The following is a 22,914-nucleotide window of genomic DNA, read 5'->3' as shown; positions in this document are numbered from 1 at the left end:
CTCTACAAGTAATTCACTAAATGTTTTTAAATTTAATCTTAACCTCCCTTATTTATATCACATTTTTTCTTAGAATCTTAAATTTATAGTTATTTCTCCTAGGAATGCCTTTCACTTTGTATTCCTAATAAATGTTCTTTTATTTCCAAGTTATTAAAAAAACATTTTTCTAGATATAGAATTTATTCATAATCAGCTTATTTCAAGTTTTATACATATATGCATAAATATACACAGATATGTACCCATAATCATGTTTAACTCATTTAAGTAGAAGCCTCTACTAATGAGACCAAGGATATGGGCTAGATCTCTATGTGGATTAGTGAGTTTATTTGTCCCACTGCCCAAGATTACTCTTGATCCTAATGTGTACCTTTTGTTAAAAAGTAGCTAAGGAGAATATAGATGCCTCATTGCAAATATATTAGAAAATGCTCAAAATACATGGCAGATGGGCCATTATTCTTAAGATGATATTGATAGCTATAATTTATTACATTTTCTGAAAACCCTCCTTTTTAAATTACTGTATGTTAAGCAATATTACTTGAAAACTGAATTTATATCTTATAATAAAATATGATATAGTAATATAGAAAGGCAAAGAATTACCTTATAGTAATGATTTCCCCTGGGTTTGCCCTTATGAGCCAGCTACAGTTGATTTTGGCAGGATATTGAGAAGGCCAGCCTGGGCTCGTGATTATACCACTTGGTGCTCGAATTTGTTCTGGAGTCTCTCCACAAGCTGGAAGACAGATAGCCAAAGCACCTTAGCTCATTATTATATTTTAAAACATAGTACTACTAGGTAAATCAGTGTTTTTTCAAAAAACAAAAACTTCAGACATCAAATAACAGACAATAAAATATGGTAGTATCAACTTTAAAAAACTATGATTCTAATGAGATATTTCAGTTTCCTCCCTTTCAGACAAAGTACCTTATCCTAATTAAGTATAGTAGCTCCCCTTATCTGAGGTTTCACTTTCCACAGTTTCAGTTACCTGAAGTCAACAGTGGTCCAAAAATACTAAATGGTAAATTTCAGAAAAAAAACAATTCATAAAGTTTTAAATTGTGCTCTACTCTGAATACTAATGAAATCTCTCCTATGCTGCTCCATCCTGCTCTGTCCCATCCAGGACATGAATCACCCTTTGCATTGCAGCGCTTCAAAGCTGTATATGCTACCCCCGTTAGTCACTTAGCAGCCATCTTGGTTATCAGATCAACTGTCACAGTACTGAAGTGCTTGTGTTCAAGTAACCCTTATTTTACTGCATAATGACCTCAAAGAGCAAGAGTAATGATGCTGACAATTCAGACAGAAGCCAGAAAGTATTTCCTTTGGACAAAAGTTTTCAACTTAATAATAAAAGGAAAAAATCATATGTTGAGGTTGTTAAAATCTATGAGAATGAATCTTCTATCCATGAAATTGTAAAGGGAAAAAAGAAATTCATGCTAGTTTTGCTGTTACATCTCAAATTGCAAAAGTTATGGTCACAGTGCATGATAAGTGCTTAATTAAGATGGAAAAGGCATTGAATTTCATGGCCACCAGGTTTGGTACTATCTGCAATTTTAGGCATCCACTGTGAGTCTTGGACTGTATCCCTCTCTCCCATGGATAAGGGGGGACTACTGTACACATTTGGGGCAGGCAAGGACATTTTCAAATTGAATCACTGAGTAACAGTTCAAGAGTCAGGATTACCAGTTTTAGCCATGGGAAAAATGATTTTTTTTTGTTTTTTTTTAAAGAAATGGAGTCTTGCTACATTGCCCAGGCTGGAGTGTAGTGGCTATTCCCTATTTACAGGTGTGACCACAGTGCAATACAGACTTGAACTCCTGGGCTCATGTGATTCTCCTGACTCAGCTTCCCAAATAGCTAGGACTAGAAGCGCACTACCACTCCCAGCAACATTTTTTTTTTTGTGAGTACAATATAATCTGTTCAATTTTGGTTAAGAATGCTATTAATAGAAAGTATACTATGTAATTTAAAGACTTTATCCATAATGATCAAAATAAAACATACTATATTGCTTAAAGTCAATCTTCCTTTCTATAGAACACCACATTTCCTGAAGAAAATATGCATTCAAGAATTTAAAAGTATATTCTACTGCAGACAAATGTTCATGCCTAAAATGGATCTACCCTGAATTAGGGTACATTGCCAAAGGGATCTTGTTTTGAATCACTTTTCAGAATACAGACATTCGTGGCACAGAACACACAGATACACCAAGAGCTTAGCATACACCTCATTGCCCAGGCATAGTCAAAGCTTTCAAATTATTTTTGCTGTTGTTATTTCCTTATTAGGAGTAAAGTTCCCTTACAAAAAAATTTTAATTCCGATGAACAATGTTTTCCAAAAAAACTAAATTTATCCAATTTTAAGAGCTTATTAACAATAAAGTGGCAAAGTTTTGCTTCTACTTTGCTCTGAGCTATCATTACAGTAATTTAATGAAAAGATACCTTAAGTCATTTAAAAGATCTTCTTTTTCATTATCTCTTAACTATTCTGGAGTAATATGCTAAAGGAATTCTTAAGTTCATGAAGATGTAAATAAACATACAAATAAACAGGCAAAAATACTTATTACCCCTTCCCCAGAATATAGAACACATTGTTCATTTTCATTAAAAGATTCAGCTACATTAAATGATACAATTTTGAGTTAAATTATATTTAACTCAGAATTATAATACTGTATTGGCATTTAAGTATTCAAAAACATTAGCTGATTTAACAGCAATGAGACACAGCCAAAAACTAGGTGGGAGTAATGTATGACAAAGCAGAAAATTGCTAATCTTCAAATAAGTGGACAGATTAATTATAGACAAAAACTAGAAAGAATTTTACTAGGTTTTTGTTTTATTAGATTTTAAGGAAAAAATTCCAAATACATGAGAAACCCATAGGTGGTGCTCTTATACCAAAAACTAAAATAAGATGCCAGTGTGATACTTTGAAAAATATATTTTGTTAATATCTTATTAACAAAAGATAAGACATACCCCTCATAAATAAGAATGGTTACTTTAAAATTCAGTAGTTACTTTTCTAATTCAATATATACTTTTATAATATTATTTTAAAATATTAATGATTCTCCCTAATCAAAAACCAAACCATAGTATAAGGTTTCTCCCTGAATTGGTTATAAATATATATATTGATTTAGTTTTGTACATTTACAACATGACTGAATTTAGAATTTTGTTTCAGATTTAGCCAGTGGCTTTTTACCAACACATTTCTGCATGTACAGTACATTTGGTATGTAGATAAATATACCCTAACATAACTGTAACTTATTCCCCTCTATATCTAAGAAAGAACTAAGTTTCAAGTGCCAAAAGCAACTATTAAAACAATTTTTCCCTCCTTTTCCAGTTAAGAGGTTGCCCATATATACTGGATGATTTGGAATCAGAAGACCTAGGTGCTGTCTGTTCTGCCTCTTACTGGCTTTGCCATAGTGTAAACTACTAAACCTTTTTGGGTATTAGTTTCCTTTTGTGTTACAAGAAGGCATTGCTATTTTAACATCTCTAAGGTCTACTTCAGCCCTCAATCACACACCTCTTCCCCTCATCATCATGATATATTTCTAATATATTTCTCACAGCTCATCAGGATGCACTGATAAATTTTTTTCATTTTCTTACCTTGCATTATCTCTTTGACCCACTGAAATCAGACTTCCAATTCTCACCTCACCTCCACAGAAACCCTACTAGCAGGAAAAGGCCATCACTGACATCACTGCTGAATCCAATGGACTCCCAGTCTCCAAGGTACTTGATCTTTCTGGAGAACTTGACACTGACTTTCTTTTCTTCTTGATAATGTACTACCTTGACTTTGCCAACATCATCTCTTCTGGTTCTCCTCCTAACTCTGACTGTTTCGTGTTAGTTCTCTGGTACTAGATCCTCCACTTCCTTAGCCAGCCCCTGATTTACTGGTTTTGCAGCTCATCCCTAAGTCCTCTGCTCTTTTCACTCTCAACGGAAGATCTCAGCTACTCCTATAATTTCAACTATGATCTATGGGTCATGAATTTAAAATCTCTAACCCAGAGGCTTTGCACAGTCAAATGCCTACCGGACATTCTAACCTCAAATTCAACATGATCAGAACTGTGTGTTTCTTAAATCCTTCTCTTTATCCTATATTCTGAATCTACATTGTCTTAGGCATCATGTGGCTGATGGAGTAGGCACTTAAGTAAAAAGGAAATTTACTTTAAGAATACCACAGGCAGTTGCAAGGATTTTCAAGGACAGGAAATAAAGTAAAGCCAGGCCTCACAGCGATTAAAACTGGAAATTTCAAAGTCAGAAACTGAGCCTGCCTTCACCACCTCTCAGGGAACCAAAGCCTGTTTTAACTCCTGCACATCTGCCCCAATCTTCCAACTGGCCTCCTCTGAGTCCTCTATTTTTTCAATGCTTTATAAATGACTTCCCAGTCCTAACTCCTGCAACTACCATCAAATGAAAATGTAATTTCATTTTTTCTTTGTTATTCATTTTACATTATACCTTTTAAAAAGATTTGAGGTGGCTTATTATAGCAATCAAGTTGATAAAATTTAAGCCTCCATTTCTTAACTTGTAAATGGGGATTAAAACCACCTAGCTACACAGTGTGTTGCAAGATTAAATACATTTATTTTGGTGAAGGATAAAGTACATTGCTTGGGTTATAGTAAACTGTCAATAAATAACACCACATGATATGCCAAATCAGAATGGTTGGTAGTAATGCCTGGGATGCTATACTGAGATGGCTACTAAGGCTGTGTTCAGGCTAAGTGGGAAAGAGGGCAGTGATTGTTTATGAAGTGCTAGGAACCATTATGCTCTGGAAAGAATGAGAAATTATGTCACAATTAACTGGTTATCTGACATGGGTAAAAGCCAGAGTAAGGATGGGGCTGGTATACATTATTTACAAAACCTTACCTTAGGGAATGAATCTCTTTGTTTTAAACCAAAATGTTTATATGGTTTGCTGGTTTGAATCTCATCTTTCTAGGTTTTGACTATACTCCCAATTTATGATACATCAAACTTGACCTTCTTTTACCTACATTTATTCAATTCATGCCTTTTCTATTGCTTATATATAATTATTTTAGCTATGGTCTGGTTAATTCTTAAATAAGAATCAGTTTATATGTCATTGGCAAATAGAGGAATCTTGTCAGTATAATGCAAAATTTTTTAAGATTTTATTCCCAGCATGCTAATGATTTGAAATAACCAGAGGTAGGAAGTTTTCACACTTTAAGAAAAAATATAAAAACCCTATATAGAAGCACCTTCCTTTACTGTAAAAAAAATGGTTACTTTTCTGGCTTAAAGAACTACTTGGCTTTCTTTCATAATAAGCCACCTTGGGAAGCTGCAAATGTAGATGAGAGATGTGAAAACATCACACCACTATGAAAACAAAACACAATATACCTTAACTGATTAAGGATATATCTGAAGTATATTTTTAGTTTTCATTAAATTGGTCTCCATTAGAGGCAAATGTCTTTAAGGAGGAAGGAGGAACCTAAGGATATTACTGCAGAATATAGACTAATTCTAACTGCAGCTTGTCCACAGATATGTGACTATGCTGTATTCAGACTGGTATCTTATTTGTTAGGGCTATACCTATAAAGTTACATAGTTGTAAGTGATCTGTACCAACATTTCAACATTTTTTTTTTTTTAAAGACCTGGGGCCTTGCTTTTTCACCCAGGCTAGAGTACAGCGGCACAATCATAGCTAACTGCAACCTTGAAATCCTGGGCTCAAATGATCGTCTCACCTCAGCCTCCCCAATAGCTGGGATTACAGGAGTAACCCACTGAGCCTGGCTACTTTTCTCATAAGCTATTATTTTAATGTGTGATTTTACAAAATGTGAGGTTTTTCAGGAACACATATATGGTGCTATGGCAGAAATGACTATATTTTAGTCTCTGTTCATTTTGTTTCCTTAACACATCTCTTAATTGCCAGTATCAATATTGTGTTCTTGGAACACAAACATTTACAAAAGTCATCTATCTAATTTACTTTGGTCAGTATCTTTGGATATAAACAAATGTCCAAGTATTTTGGATGATGATGATACACATCTCTACTTAAAATTTCCCATAACTTGAGACATAGAAATCCCCAAATTAAAGGGGTTCTAACTGTTTCTTCAAAAGATAGCAACTTTTAAACTTGGATAGTATCTTTTTTGTAGAAATACATAGTGGTTAGGTTATCTAACTAGCCCCCCAAAGTCTATTTAATTCATAGTAGACCTAGTATACAGGAAATGAAATGAAATGAAAAATAGAAGACAATGACATTATTGCAATGCTAGTGGTTAAGATACAGTAAAAGGCCAACTAAATACATATTGTTTTTTATTTGTCATGTATGCTGTCAATTGAGAAAGGGAGAATTAAGTAAAGAATGGATAGGTAGAGATTCTCTGATAGAGTTCTCAATAAAATTTTGATATTAGTTTCCTGGTTTAAAATACAAAGATCTCATTGTATAGTTTAGAAAACAATGCAAAATTAATTTATTGAGAAACATTCAAGACTTCATGTTTATCCTGATACTGTATCAATAATTTCACAGAAAAGCATAGAACTATGGTTTTAAAACTAGATCAACACATCATACTTATTATCTTTAAAGCAATCATTAAAAAAATTGGAAGTGTTCAAACAACCTCTATCACATGAGACAGGAAAGGATCACTTCAAAATAATGTCAAATAAACTGCCCTGCAATTTGAGATTTCATGGTTTCCAAAGCCTGGAAAAAAGAAAGTAGGCAAAGAAATTTATAATTAGAGCTGAACTACTTGTAAAAGAAAAAGTACAATTTCCTGTTCCACAGATGAACTGAATGTCTTTTCAAAACTGACAAGGGTTGACATTTAATGAAGTTGAGACTAAAAGTGACATAAAATCTTTGTGCCTTTAATTTTAATAAATCACAAAACTGAAATACAAGTAAAAATCTGCTATGTTCACTGATCACCTAACTTCATAAGACACATATGAAGGGCACAAAAGAAGTAAAGAGAATTCATGCTCTCAAGGAAATTATAGTTTTGTAACAATGATGTATGCTTATTAGTTGAATCCAAGAAACATATAACAGTTAATATAACAATATACTAGACAATATATTACTAAATTATATATTATGTATCTAAAATAATTTTAAGCAAAGTATAGCATGTAAAGTTAAATATGTGGTATTATATTAAACACAAATATGTGGTACATTAAACAGAAACAAAGACCCACCAAAACACTATACAAGTATAGAACAGAGAGGGTTATAGTACCATAAACAAAGGATTTCTTTCAGAGAACAGAAGTAGATAGAGCCAGCATAAAAAGCACACTCCAAACTACTTAGAAGAATTTAATGACTCAATTGCATAGACACTAGTCAAGCCAAGGTAGACCTACTACAAAAGGAAGTGATGTGATCCAAATATTTTGTAAAGATTATTGTGGGAAGAGAAACTGGTGAGGTAGAGATGAAATAAAAAGCAAACATAAAAGCTCCTCTTTTGGAAAATTTTATTTTATGGAAGTTTCACTATGGAGCAAAATCATGCTCACTCTGTTCGTGAGCAAAGGATACATTTATAGGTAACAGTGGTCACCATCATTTGGCCATCTCATTTTTCAGAGTACTATACAGAGTGTTTTACAAATATTATTAATCTCTATATGGCTGATGAGCACAAAAGCAATTCCAAGTGTTGAAAACTAGTAAGAAGGGTTTGATTCCAGTGAAAATAAACATACTCAAAAACAAAAACACCATCTCTAAAATAAAAAATTAATTAGCAAATGGTGTCTGTTGAATGACCACATGGGCTGAGAGTAAGAATGATTCTGAAGGTGAACAAGTGAATCATGGAATACAGGGAAAATACTGTGTCCATGCAAACAATGAAAGGCACCAAACATGGAACAATTACAATATGCAGTTATGTGATTAGCGTGAAAATCAGATACTTACTGGCTCACTGCTAATTTAGGAAAACAGTAGCAATTTGAAAACTTAAAGACTAAGTACAGCGCACAGTGCTAAGGATGAGATTTCTGATGCTAGTCAGAAGTTTATGGGTCACAAGTCCAAGGCCTGTGAATATCATCAAAGTGAGGTGTGCAGTCAAACCTGCAGATCCACAGCTGATGATAATATTATAAAATTAGCTAACATTTACTGAGCTCTTTCTTACTACCTGTCTTCCCTTTCTTTTGTCATTTCTCATTTAATACTTACTATTATTATCTCTATTTAACAGATGAAGGGAAAAATGTAGGCACAGAGAAATTAAGTAATTTTCCCAAGGTCACAAAAAACTAGCAAGTGTTACAGCTGGAAATGAACACAGGCAACAGGCTTCAGAAGCTGCACTCTTAACCTCTTAAGGAAAACTACTGTCCACTAAGGAGCTCCCTATGACACCCAGAATAATTACTAGGAGGGTGAAAAGGAGCTGCTTCAATAATCTTTCAATGTAGACAAAGTGGTCTATTTTGAAAAGAAACAAATTATCGGTCCTATATTACCATGGAGAGAAAAGGTACAGAATCTATAATAACATGGAGAAAAAGGGTATACGTAGTTTTAAAGCTTCTAAAGACTGATTCCTATATGCCATAAATCATCTAGAGACTACAGGCAGGACTAAACTGCTTCTTAGTCTCTTTGGAATTAAAAGATTTTATAAACAATATTCTAGAACCTACTTTTAATGGTAAGGAGAATGTACATATAGTTAATCATGGGTAAGATGCTTAGGGCAAGGAGAATAGTAGCAATAAGGGGATGAAGTGGAGGCTGAGGGAGACATTTCAAAGGAAGAGGAATGGACAGAGAAGGAGAAAAGCTGAGACGGCCAGGTGACAAATGAAAGGTGGTAGTACTCTTACTTAAAGACTGCTAATATTGGATGGACAATCAGTTTGGAAAGGATGCATGTTGAGTATATAGTCCACGGGCAACTGAGAACACAGGGCAAGTGACCAACTAAGTGTCACAATCTGCAAGATGAATGAAGTTAAAGTACTAGAGCAGCCCTCTGTCAGACTGTCATGTATGACATAACTAAGCCCTTGCCACCTGAACAGCAAACAATAGAAACCCTTGGGCAGGAAGAAATGGCTTGGGTTCAGAAGTCCAAAAGTCCTCTTCCTGTAACTTGACTGGGTTTGTTGCTCATACCTAATGTCTTTATTTCTTTGACCCTTTGTTGTCCAGACTCCTTGAATGGCTTTTCTGACCACTTGGTATCTGAGCTGAACTCTGTCATAATGGAAATGTCAGAAGTCAACATACTGACGATGGTCGAAGTTGGAAGGAAACAGAGATTGGACATGAGTAGTAAGTATTTCCTTTGAATTACTCAAAATTTCATCCTTTTTTTAAAAAAAAGAAGTCAGAAAACTGAAATTCTCCCTTTATGGAAATAATTATTAGCACTCTAATATAGGTTGAGTATCCCTTATCCAAAATACTTTGGACCAGAAGTGTTTCAAAATTTGGATTTCTTTTTGGATTTTGGAATATTTGCATATCCATACTAGTTGAACATGCCTAATTCAAAATCTGAAATGCTAAAATGAGCATTTCCTTTGAGCATCATATCAGTGCTCAAAAAGTTTCAGATTCTGGAACGTTTCAAATTTCAGAATTTTGGATTAAGGATGCTCAACCTGTGGCAATATTTACTAGTCTAAAATGGAAAATTTTTAATTATAATTTAAAAGTCAAGAATCAGTACCAGCAGAAAATAAAATGATATTAATCAATCACTCCCACTTAGGACTCTCTTGTTACTCTCAGATCTATTACCAGAAATCACATGATTCTACGGCAAGTAGGCAATCCCACATCCAGCTGTTCATAATTTGCATAAATATTCTTTTGCATTAGTACAGATACTTAAAGAATGAATGCAGCATTTATCCTAAGTAATATTCTTTAAGGACCGAAATATTTTACTTGGCTATTAGCTCTAATCAGGGAAAGTAATTCTTTGGTTTCCTGAAGGTCACTAATATTCACAACAAACAAAAAATAATCAAGGGTTATAGTAAATAAAGGCAGTAAAATAAAATGCAAAGTCAGAATATGGATAAAGGGAGAGGGAGAAATAGAAAAACAGGGTCACAGCATAAAATGCACGAAGGTAAGGACAGCAAAGAAACTGAATGTAACTACCTCAAAATGGAACTATCTAAACAGCTTCCCCTTGAAATTTCTAAGTAGCAAGAATAATTTTGAATTTTGCTTCCAAAGTGTAAGACAACATGAATAGGAAAGATTCATCCTTTTATACCTTTGTTAAAGGGCTTAAGAGGACATAAAAACTACTGATATGGTACCCACATTTTCCAATTTTAAGCACTACAGAAGACTATAATGCTAATACTACTTCTATTTCCTGAGTGGGAAAAATTATTAATTTTTGAAGCTTACCATAACTCTTGCTGGAAGCATAAAAGAGGTAAGGGAGAAATCAGCCCAAGAGAACAAATTAGCCTTGGAGCTCATGATTTTTTTCTAAGCCATCTCTATCGGCTTTGACATAGTTTTTAGTATACTCACGAATCTTCTAGGAGTGTTCCAGTCATTGTGCCCTTTGTCAATAAACATAACTCAGAGTGTATTTAAGTGAGGAGTAAAGAACTATTATCTGCTTTGATCTGGATACTGTATTTCTATTACTGCAGTTTAAAATCAAATCACCCCATTACTTTTATTGGGCTATTAGTCAACTGACATCCAAATACAGTTTACTCACCTCCTAAGTTTAGGACCGGTTTTTGCACAATATTTGCACAGTACATCCAATTCAGATTCAATCCTTGGCAAAATTACAGATAACATGCTATCACACTTTGAAGAATTATTCTCAAAGTTACAGAGTAGAAAAGAAAATATTAAATGTTTGAATGCAACTTGCTTTTTTATGCCTTCACTGGGTCTGGCCCATTCAATGGAATGGGTGCATCCAGATGAACTTCGCATCTACCATCTGAGCATAACACACTCTGTGTCACAATACAACCCGTTCTATTTACAGTTCTGGTACTCACATGTACTGTGCTAATGATGAATTTATTTATGGCTTATTACATTAGAGGCTGAGTATCCCTTATTCAAAATCCTTGGGACAATTATTTTAAATTTTTTTGGATTTTGGAATACTTGCAGATAATGTACTTGCTGGTTGAGCATCCCAAATACAAAAATCCAAAATCTAAAATGCTCCAATGAGCATTTCCTTTGAGTATCATGTCAGTGCTCAAAAAGTTTCTGATTTTGAAGCATTTCAGTTTTCAGATTTCAGATTTGGGATGTTCAACCTGTAAAAAAAATATAATAATCTTGTTATGAAAACATAATTGTTCAATAAATATTTGATAGTATATAAAATAGGTTATAACTATATAATATAAAGCTGTTTTACATAAAACATTATCAGTAAGATTAAATTATATAGTATATAACATGAAAATAATAGTATCACCATTACTTTCCTTTCTAAAACTTAAAGGGAGTGCTCCAAAAGCTTAAATGCCTCATAAATAAACTCTCTCAAGGCTGGCAACGACTTTCATTAATAGTATTTAATTAACAGTATCCTACAGTAATGTATTTTTTTTTTTAAATGGACTCTGTCTTGTATTCCCTACTCTCTTCATATCAAAGATAGCTTCCTGGGTTCACACCAAGTTCTATTTTTACATTCTGAAATTGTAAAAATCCTAATGGATTCATTATCAACTAAAATATAGTAAGCTTGCTTTCTTTTCTTCATTCGAAACGCAGGTAAACGACACTATTATAACATTGGTCAAAAGAACCAGTGAAATTCTTCTTAGTAACTTCAGCAAGAGAGGTCCAGGTACTTGATTGAATAACTATAAAATAATATTAAAATCACACAGAAAAGGCGTAAAGGACTACTTGACCTGCTGCTTATTCACGTAACTCTTCTATAGTAAAAAATATTATAAAATTCTATTAAATCTACAGTTTAAGCTTTATTTCCTTTCAGATTCTTTATTTTGAAGATCTTAAAAATTCTAGAATAATAAACATTTTATAGACTAAATGTTCTTCCAGGGAAACTTCAAAATACCATGTTACAATATTTAAGCCTAAAGCTGTGGTTAAAAACAAAAACCATTTTATTATAGTGCTCTACATTATTATAAAATGTTGCTAACCAATCTGTAAGGAAATTAATTGTAATTTAGAAAATATGTCCCAATTAAAAAGGCCACAGCTAAATTATTAATTGTAAAAGGCATATAGGATCAGCAGTGTGCTAGGCCTTTGAATATTAGAACAGAAACCATAAAATGCAAATGCACAAACACAAGAAACAGTGATAATTCTGATAGAATAAAATTCTGATGGCATAAAGAATAATACATAAAAACTATCTGAAGTCTGTTTTATATACTCTGCCAATTCAGTTAATATGAATAAGGATTAAGAAAGGAACTTCCTAAGTAAATATTCTCTTTCTTAGCTCTCAGAACATGTCAGCTTCTCCTGACAAAAGATTCCAACCGAAATGTAGATTCAAGATCAAACTAACCTCAGAGAGAGTATTTAACTATTGTTAAAAGGTAGGAACATTTAGAAGCTGTATCATTGATAACTGGGAATATCATGTTGATCTCATATGTAAAAAAATCCCTTCCACCTGAGAAAGCAGCAAGCCCCAACATCTCTTCCTATTAGCAACCAGAAAATCATTTTTACATTTTAGACTAGTTTTTCCCTAACTATAAAGGAAAGCCAATCTCATTCCCGTATTCTTTGCAATACTACAGGCCATGAATCAAAAATAGAAGAAAACAGTTATTTTTTTAAAAGAAATAATCCGGAGGAAATAAAAGGTTGAGACTTTAATGGAAACCTAAGAAAAAAAATAAAACAAGAAAAACATGATCATACTGAACATAAACGCTCTCATACACTGTAGATGGCTGTGTAAACCGGCACATCCATTTTTGAAAGCAATGTGTCAAAAGGTTTCTAGAGTCATTAAATTATTTATAACCTTTGAAACAGTAATTCTACTTCTAGAAATTTATGCTAAGGAAATATTTTTAGATGTAAAAAAGGCTACATAAATAGTTGACCCTTGAACAACACGGGTTTGAACTGTGTGGGCCCATTTATACGTGGATTCTTTTCAATAAATATATTGGAAAATTTTTTGGAGATCTGCAACAATCTGAAAAACTTGCAGACAGATCACATAGCCTAGAAGTATCGAAAACACAAAGAAAGAGTTAGGTATGTCATGAATGCATAAAATACATGTAGACACTAGTCTATTTTATCATTTACTACCATAAAATATATACAAATCTGTTATAAAAAGCTAAAATTTATCAAAGCTTAACCACACAAAACATACAGACTGCACATGGCACTACCTGCAGTCAAGAGGAACATAAAGATGCAGTATTAAATCATAACTGCATAAAATTAACTATAGTGCATACTGTACTACTGTAATAATTTCATAGCTGCATCCTGTTGCTATTGTGGTGAGCTCAAGTGTTGCGAGTACCTGCTTAAAACACCGTGTGACGCTAATCATCTCCATGAGAGCAGTTCATCTCTCCAGCAAATTGCATATCACAGTAAAAAGTGATCTCATGTAGTTCTACATTTTTCACTGTATTTAGTACAACACTGTAAACCCTGAATAACACCACAGGACCCATACGAAATGCTGCTAGAGATGTTAGAAGTGTGCCCCAAAAGCAAAGAAAAGCCATGATATTACAAGAAAAAGTTGAATTGCTTTAATATGGACTACATACTGAGGTCTGCAGCTGCAGCTGTTTGCCATTTCACACAGACAACTCATCTTATAAACAGACAATGTAAATTTATGGTATCATTAAATACAGTACAGTACTGTAAGTGTATTTTTTCTTTCTTATGATTGTCTTAATAATAATTTTCTTTTCTTTAGCTTATTCTATTGTTAAGGATACAGTATATAATACATATAACATACAAAATATGTGTTAATAGACTGTCTTGGTTATTGGTAAAGCTTCCAGTCAACAGTAGGCTATTATGTAGTTAAGTTTCGAAGGAGTCAAGAGTTACACGTGGATTTTCAAATGTGTAGGGGATTGGTATCCCTAACCCCATTGTTCAAGGGTCAACTGTATATTAATATGTTCCTTGAACATGATCCAGACTAGAGAAAACCCATTGGAAATGACCCATTGGTTTGTTTAAGAACATTATAGTGTAGCATCTTGATGGGAATTTTATGCAGGCATTAAAATAATGGATATAAAGACTAATGAAAAAAACAGAATGTACTGTATAAATGTTAACTAGAAAGGAGATAAAATTAGTTATAACTCAAATATATATGCAATTATTTTTAAGGTATGCACAGAAAAAGCACAAATGAAATAACAATACACTACTAATTATACTAAGATGAATGAGTGATTTTCTTAATCTTTTTGTTTTCCAATTTTTCTAAATGTTTAATATCACTTGTAAATAAATAAATAGAATTTGTAAAAACAAAAAACTTAATTTGGAAGCTGTCAAAAAGTAGGGAGAATTTCCAGAATTATCTATTTCCAGAATTATCCTGGTTTGAATCAATATCATAGATAGAGTTAAATTCAGTTTAAAGTAGTTATATTTTTAAAAAATCAAATATATTTGTTTAATATGCGCAAAAGTCTTGTCACAAATCAACTTGACCTAAAATGTTTCACTCCACGTAGATTAACAGTAATTTAGCTATTTAAAAAATTCAGACATTAAAAAAACCCACAAGACATATAATTTAGACTTTTTAAAAAGACAATATTAAAGTAGCCTTCCTACTCTCTCATATATACAATTCAATTACTTGGCAGTTTCTATTCTATAATTTCATAATGATTTTTATATACTATTAGATTTACAAAAATGCGATCTGCTTTTTTTCCTTTTTCTAATTTATATGTGAAGGGAGATTTAAAATTCTAGACCATGAAAAGTTCTCAATTAAAGAAAAAAGCATAAAGAAAAGATCTTATGATAATTCTTTCCCATTATATAATCACTAGATACACACTTATTTTTTTCTTTCTTCAGTTCCTCAGAATGAATATATACTTATTTTTTGATAATTTAACTAAAATTTCTTATGGGAATCTGTAGCATAAGAATCACCAAAAAGACAAATACTTATGTCTTTAGGCAAGAATTTGAAAAGGAAGATGGAAATGAATAAAATATTAAAAATATAAACATACTATTCCAAGCACAAGAACCAAAAATATATTATCAGTCAGCAATTCATAGTTCTCCCCAAATTCATGAGTAAACAAAACTAAGCACGTAGTACTATTCCTAATTAATAACATAAGAAAAGTTAATTTAAGTCATTTACTGCTCACGAAATATTCTAACTAGGCTTTTTATAAATTCATATGCTAACTTAATATGCTCACTACTTGCCATAGGACTTAGTACATTAATAGCACATTTATAGGTGCATCTTGCACATTTACTTCTGACATTAAATGGCAGTGCCTTAAGAATATTTTACTCATTGCTTACTTCTACCCTTCTTGGCACAAGGTCCGTATCAGGTACTTAATACATGCTAAATTAACTGAATTCATTTAAAGACAGGGTGACCACATATCCTGATTTGTCCAGGACAGCCTTGGTTTTGTCAGTGCTGCCAGCACAATTAAAAATAGTGTACTCTTTCACTTTCAAAGTGTCCTGATTTGGATAATAAATTACTTGATAACACTAACTGTAGACAAGTTAAAACTCTTTCTAAAATCGTCGGTATACTTTCCAAAGTGCAAACAATGACTGGAGTAGGGCACTGAGCACTGGCAGATAGAGTATCAGAGGTGAAAGGAGCAGTGAAGAGCAGAAGAAATAGGTACCACCACAGCATACTGAAGTGACTCACCATTCTGTTGCTTGCTGGTCTCAAGAGAGAGCAAGTTGTACATTTAGAGATTCTTCCAAAGGCCAGTTCTCCATTTAGACCAGCACTGAAGGGGCCCTAGTTTCTACTGGGGATGCAAGGATTTCAAAAAGCTTATACTATGTTAAACATTACATTTATAGCTCCATACTGGCCATAAAAAAAATGCAATGCCCAAAAGCACCTTGAGACAGCATCCCTTTATTTTTTAATAGTATAATTAGAATAGATTTCATATATAATTCTTCTCATTCTACAGAAGAAAGATTTTATAAGATGAGACTTTAGGAAAAATAATGAGCCCACTGACCTCTGAAATGGAGTATTTTATTGATGTACAGATATATTTAATTAAAACACACATTTTGTTATAGGCTAAATTGTGTCACCACCTCAATTCATATGTTAAGTCCTAACCCCAATACTTCAGAATGTAACTGTATTTGGAGAGAAAGGGCCTTTAAAGAGGTAATTAAGTTAAAATGGGGTCAGATAGGTGGGCCCTAATCTAATACGACTGATGTCCTTATAAGAAGAGGTGATTAGGACAATCATATACAAAGAGGGAAGACTATGTGCAGACATAGTTAGAAGACAGTCATCTACAAGCCAACGAGAAAGAACTTAGAAGAAACCAACCCCACTGATATCTTGATCTCAGACTTCTAGTCTCCAAAATCATAAGAAAATAAATTTGTGTTGTTCAAGTTATCCAGTATGTTTCACTCTGTTATGGTAGCCCTAGCAAACTAAAATACATTTCTAAATATATATCTGAAATTCAGAAGTAGGGAAAAAAGATTTCACAATGTAAAACATCTCTTACATTATTTTAAAGTGAACAATTTTTAAACTGATTGTTTTAAGGACTTTATTTAAGGGCGATATCAATGTTCAACAAGAGCCTAGTAGTCTAATTTCAAGGAAACATAAAAGTAAGTAGAATCTAATCTTGATGAGTTAACAAAAAATTCTGAATTTACGTAAATACTGGATATGTCCAAATTTCTATAAGTTCTCATACTCTATATTAATCTGTATAACTCAGCAAATCAATATTTTGCAAATGACCAATGTATATTATAAAATAATACATGGTAAGAATATCTATTCAAAGGGCAAGAAAGACCAATTAGATTTTAATGTAACAGAGTACAAAAAGTTCACGGAAATGTTTTCCGACTCCACATTACCACTAACCTTAAATAAACCACTACTTGTTGAGTTTTGGTATAGTATAAAAGAAGAATATTCACAATTATCTAAAAAAGACTTAAAATACTACTCTCTTTTCCAATTACACATCAGTGTGAGGCTGGACTATCTTCACATTTGTTAAATAAAACATCCTGTTGCAAAAGACTGAATGCAGAAATAGATGTGAGAATCCAGCTATCTTCTTTTGAGCCCCCAAATTAAAGACTTTACAAAATTATCAAACAATTCTATTCTTATTAATGTTTTTTGTTTTGTAAAATATTATTTATAAAACTATTACATATTGATGTAAACATGCAATATGTTCGTTACTGTTATTTTAAATTCAATTAATAAGTTGAAGGACTTAAACTTATTTTAAGTTTGAAAATAGTTTCTCAGTTTTAATTTCTAATACAGTAAATATTGGTAGCTACAGCCCACATAAACAACAACTCTTTGAAGTCTTTATATGGACTGAATTGTGTCCCCCCTCGCCCCATTAAAACCCATATGCTGAAGCCCTAACTCCCTAGAGACAGACCTTTTAAGGAGGTAACAGGTTAAATGAGGTCATAAGGGTGGGGCACTAATTCAACAGGACTGATGTTCTTATAAGAGGAAGAGACACTAGAGACCTCTCTCTTTTCATGAGCACCCCAGAAGAAAGGCCATGTGAAGACACAGCAAGACGGTAGCCATCTACAAGCCAGGAAGAGAGGTTTCACCAGGAACTAACCCCACTAACACCTTGATCTTCGACTTCTGGTCTCCAGAACTGTGAGACAATTAATATCTGTTACTTAAGCTATCCAGTAGTATTTTGTTATAGCAGACCAATATAGTCCTCCTTAATAGTTTTAAAACTTTTAAAAGCTTAAAAGGGTCCTGAGACAAAAAATTTTGAAAACCACTAAATTACACAGTAACCAATTGGTTGTGAAAATTAAAATACGTCTATGAACAATCTTACTACATAGTTACAACTTGGAAAAGTAATCATAATTTTCATTAGCTACTGAAAATATAAAGAAAAAAGGAGGTCATCTTTAAAATAACCTTATTTTTACTTTATGTATATAAATTATATAGCATTTGAAAGCATGTTTTTAAAAAGTGAAACAAATTGTTAAAGAATTAATGCAGACTACGGAGGCACTTGCTTTTCATTTTCAGTAAACGAGGCTTGTTAATGTGTTTGACTACTGCATACTAACCCTCAGAATAGTGATCCCCAATCTTTTTGGCACTAGGGACTGGTTTTATGGAAGCAAATTTTGTCACGGATGGGGGTTGGAGAGGGAGGCAGAGCTCAGGCAGTTTGATGTGAACAACGGAGAGCAACTGCAGCCCGGTTCCTAGCAGGCCATGGACTGGTACTATTCCACTGCCCGGGTGTTGGGGACCGCAGCCTTAGAGTAATTGTTAAGTCTATTAACTTTCTGAATACAAAGTTATACACAAAAGAGCAAATCTTCAGTTTTGCTTCAGGTAAGGAAAAATAACCAAATTACAAGATGACACAAAGAAGTCAATTGATGGATTGATAAATACACTACTTATACAATACACAAGCATGTTGTTGGATTGCTTTTAATAGCAAATAAACTGGGTACTCAAGTATGATAGTTTTACATAGAGTAGTACTCTAATCTAAAAATCAAGCAAAATGTTTCATTTCTAAGGCTCTAATCCTAGGGATAGCATTCAAATTACATTTTAATAAGTTTCATTTCATATAACTTTGTATGGAAAGAAAATACCAATTCAACTTCAGCTAACTTTTCTCTTGGTTCAATGTTTATATGAAAAAATAATTATGCAGTCCGTTTGGAAGAGTATAATCAATCCATGGGCATGCAAGTATCAATTTTATCTTATGAGAATTTCTCCATGTTCCAGTTACTTCATTCCTTATTACATGCTGCAAAAAGCAGTAATAATTTTTATAGCCAAATATCACTTCATAAGATACCAGGTGGCTTTCAATATTTACCATATAAGTCATGCATGAAATTTAAACATTACAAAAAATGACTTACCAGTTGACACTCCTGAAATATGCACATTTTCAGAATGTTCTGCAAGAGCACCATTTCCTAAAATTAAACATAATGAATAAACTAATTTCCAAGATAAAATTTATAAAAATTTTTCAGATCCTCCTTTTAAAAGAGAAACAACATAGACCTATTTTTTAATATTCAGAAACTAAAGTTTCTTATAATAATCTTTAAAACAATACTAAAAAACACTAAAATACTAATAGTAATAGGGAAAACAAAACATTTTGGAAATCACAACAATGTAGTATAAAATACAAAAGTCAAATATATAGCTCTGATTAACACCAGAAAGAATTTTCCATCAATTAATAATAAAAAGGAACTTAGTACTACTACTAGAAAAAAGAGAACATAGCTTTTCAAAAATAGCATTCCTCTAAGATCATGTCCAATCAGCCACGAGCCAGCGTTATTACTGTTAGAGCCACACATATTGGTACTTTAAATTAAAAAAAAAAATGTCTTGCATTGTTTTCTAAATCTTTCAACCTTTTCTCACCAACAACTCTAACAGTCTTAAGAGCAAGGACAGAATTATATCCTACTTTGGTAGCTGCTGATATAAATAATTTTATTCCACAGAGCTGGGCACATAGAAGCATTCAAATAACTTACTGAATGTCATCTAATAAAATAAAAGTATGTAAAGTACTGAGGATATTTATTCCTTCAAATTAATATAAACTGTGTCCCTTCAGGTATTCATGTTTTTTAAAAATTTGCATTTTCTTTTATAAATTATTTCCATCTATTTCTGTTATTTCTTGTATAAATTGCTCACTGTTACTTCTAAAGTTTTGTCTCTCTCTACCCATTAGTTGGATTTGCCATCACAGTAGCTCAGGAACCCGGCAAACAGAGAAAGAACTCTCCTTGGAGTGGAATGGGGAGGAAACTAGTCGGGAAAAGCTTAAAAGGTTAAAGCAGAATTCTCTTTTGTGGATGACAGTGGAGAAAATAGCAAATATTATAATTAACAACTTTTACAACTACCACGGTTCTATGATTGTTTGATTATTGTATGGCCCACCCTACTGCACTAAGCTACAGAACAGAGTCTGTGTTTATTTGGCTCACCACTATATGCACAGCTCCTGGAAGGAGGAGGTACTCAAATAGCTGATAGGTGAATAAATGAGGGATGCAATGATGATTAAAATGAAACCATGCCAGTTAAGCACTTGATATAATGCCTGGCACATAGCACTGAACTGCTATTCATCTTTGTAACTGTGTAAAGTATAGTATTACTAAATAAGAGTGATAAAGCAATATTTTTGGTTCAACTACAGACAACTATATCTTTCAAAATGAAAAAAAAATGCTGTTTCCCTCAATTAAGAATGATACAACAGAAATGATGAAACAAGTATATAAGCTGTATTAAGTATACAAATAAATCTGATTATAGTTATTTTAAGTACTGTGCATTAACAACACATAAGGCACAATTTCTTTTTCCCAGCAATGTTAAATGGTACATATACAGAATAGAAACTATTATGCTAGAAAAACCCTATCCATTTCTTTACCACACACAACTTATAAAAATAGGTAGCAGAAACATGACATAAAATTGATTCATTAAAACACTTAGTAAGATTTGCCAAAGGTCAGTATAAAGTGTCTAAATCCTTGCTACTCACAAGCAGAACAGCAATACTGGCCACCTTGGGAGTTTATTAGAAATGCAGAGACTCAGGCCTATCCCGGATTATTGAACCTGAATTTGCATTTTAACAACATCCTCCTCTACTCTACACACGTTAAAGTTGAAGAAGCACTAGTAAGGTTTTGGCTTAAATTTTCTACTTCTATATTACATAACTACACATTATAGCTGTGTAATGTGTGATGCTAAGGTTTCCAATATCCCTAAGGTAGCATATTAAGTTATGTTCAGGAGAGTTTTAATATTAGATTTTTTTCTTTTAAGAGAGAGGAGTCTTGCTGTGTTGCCAGGCTGAACTCGAACTCCTGGGCTCAAGCAATCCCACCATTTCAGTCTCCTGAGTAGCTGGGACCATAGGCCTACGCCATGGTACCTGGCTTAGATATATTTTATACATTAAATCCTTTTTCTAATTTGGTAAACAGAGTTAAGATAGGTAGAAGGAAAAAAAGCAGAATAATGTAGTATTGAAGACTGTGGACTCTTGACTATATTGTCAGGATTTTAATTCCAGCTCATTCCTTACTTGCTGTGCAATTTAGGGCACGTTACCTAACATCTCTATGCCTAAAATGGAGACAATACCTACCTTATAGGGCTTAGTGGAATTCTTTATAATAGTAAAAAAAAGAATTAATTTAAATCTGTATCAACATGCAAATGAATAAACTGATATAGCCTTACAATAAAATATTCAATCAACTGAATAAAATAATAATTCTATATGTACTAACTCGGATAGATACACATTAAATTAAAAATGTTCAGAATAGCACTGAAGTATGATCTAATTTTAACTTTAAAATTATGTATTTACAGTTTATAATATGCAGATGTTAAGCATGTCATATATATGCACATGCATTTATTCAAACATTGACAAGTCTAAAGGTATACACAAACAGTGGAGGAAAACTTCTGGAACTGGAATTAGAGAGGAAAACTTGTTTTTTATACTTCAGCACTGACCAAATTTGTCACAAACAGGTACAGATTTCTTTAAAAACTTCATTCATACTAGAAAAAAAGAAATAAGTGAACAGAGTAGAGTTCATTTCCCTTCATTCTGGAAAAAAACAGAAATCTAATAAATACTCTATAAATATTATAAATTATAATTCCATAAATTATTAATTTTAAAAACTGATTAACACCTTAAAACGTAAAACATGATACTGCTAATTTCCCATATATTCACTCTAACTTAAACACAGTACTATTTAGAAGCTTAAAAAAAAAAGTCAATGATAATTTCTGTTAACATCAAATAACCATACATTTTTGGTTAGATTAGATATTTCTGATTCTGAACATCATTTGAAGAAGTGGGCTACATGGGCTACATAATTCATGTGTACTACTATTCTAAAAAAAAGTTGTATAAATATGTCACTTATATAACACAATTATTTCCATGTTGTCAGCAGATAGCCCAAAGAAAACTGCTTTGTTCATACAAAGCAAATTACATTCTCCCCAACCTCCAAGAAAAAAAAAACTCATACGTTTGAGTATGTACACCCACCCCCTCCTTACTATAACTACAGTGCTCAAATGCAGCCATTGTAGACATTCTTGCAGAAGTCACCCTTTAGAGGTAGCAAATACTGGAAAAAGACATAGTCTGATAAAATATGACTTCTATAGCAATACATTAGCAGCCATCTAGTTAATCAACCAGCTAAGCAGACAACTCCTAAAAAAGTATTTAATGTAAGAAAAAGATTCATTACTGCCTAAATCAGAAAATAATTTTTATAATTTTTTTGTCCCATTAACTAAATACCAAGAGGTGATCAATTATTACCATTTTTTACTCTTCTGTAGTTTAGATTACAAGAACCGACTGAAAGAGTCACTGCGTTAGGAAAGAAGCTAAAAGAACAGTGTTTAAAGAGTT

The 22,914-nt window shown here is 32.7% G+C and overlaps 1 protein-coding gene across 2 annotated transcripts in view; it reads right to left on the bottom strand.

The window, feature by feature from the left end:
• LRP12 (LDL receptor related protein 12) overlaps positions 1–22,914 on the bottom strand; it is a 73,785-nt gene that overhangs the window by 15,894 nt on the left and 34,977 nt on the right. The window contains exons 2-3 of one of the 2 annotated variants that reach the window (XM_045560868.1): positions 19,319–19,375; positions 616–751 (exon numbers count right to left, since the gene is read on the bottom strand). In XM_045560868.1, the coding sequence (XP_045416824.1) occupies positions 616–751; positions 19,319–19,375 (193 nt within the window). The remainder of the gene's footprint in view (positions 1–615; positions 752–19,318; positions 19,376–22,914) is intronic. The other variant, XM_045560869.1, reaches the window with a different exon arrangement.

Source organism: Lemur catta, chromosome 9, assembly GCF_020740605.2.
Source record: "Lemur catta isolate mLemCat1 chromosome 9, mLemCat1.pri, whole genome shotgun sequence".
Lineage (NCBI taxonomy): Eukaryota > Metazoa > Chordata > Mammalia > Primates > Lemuridae > Lemur > Lemur catta.
The sequence above is the reverse complement of the archived record's forward strand: the minus strand, read 5'-3'. Positions and strand labels throughout refer to the sequence as shown.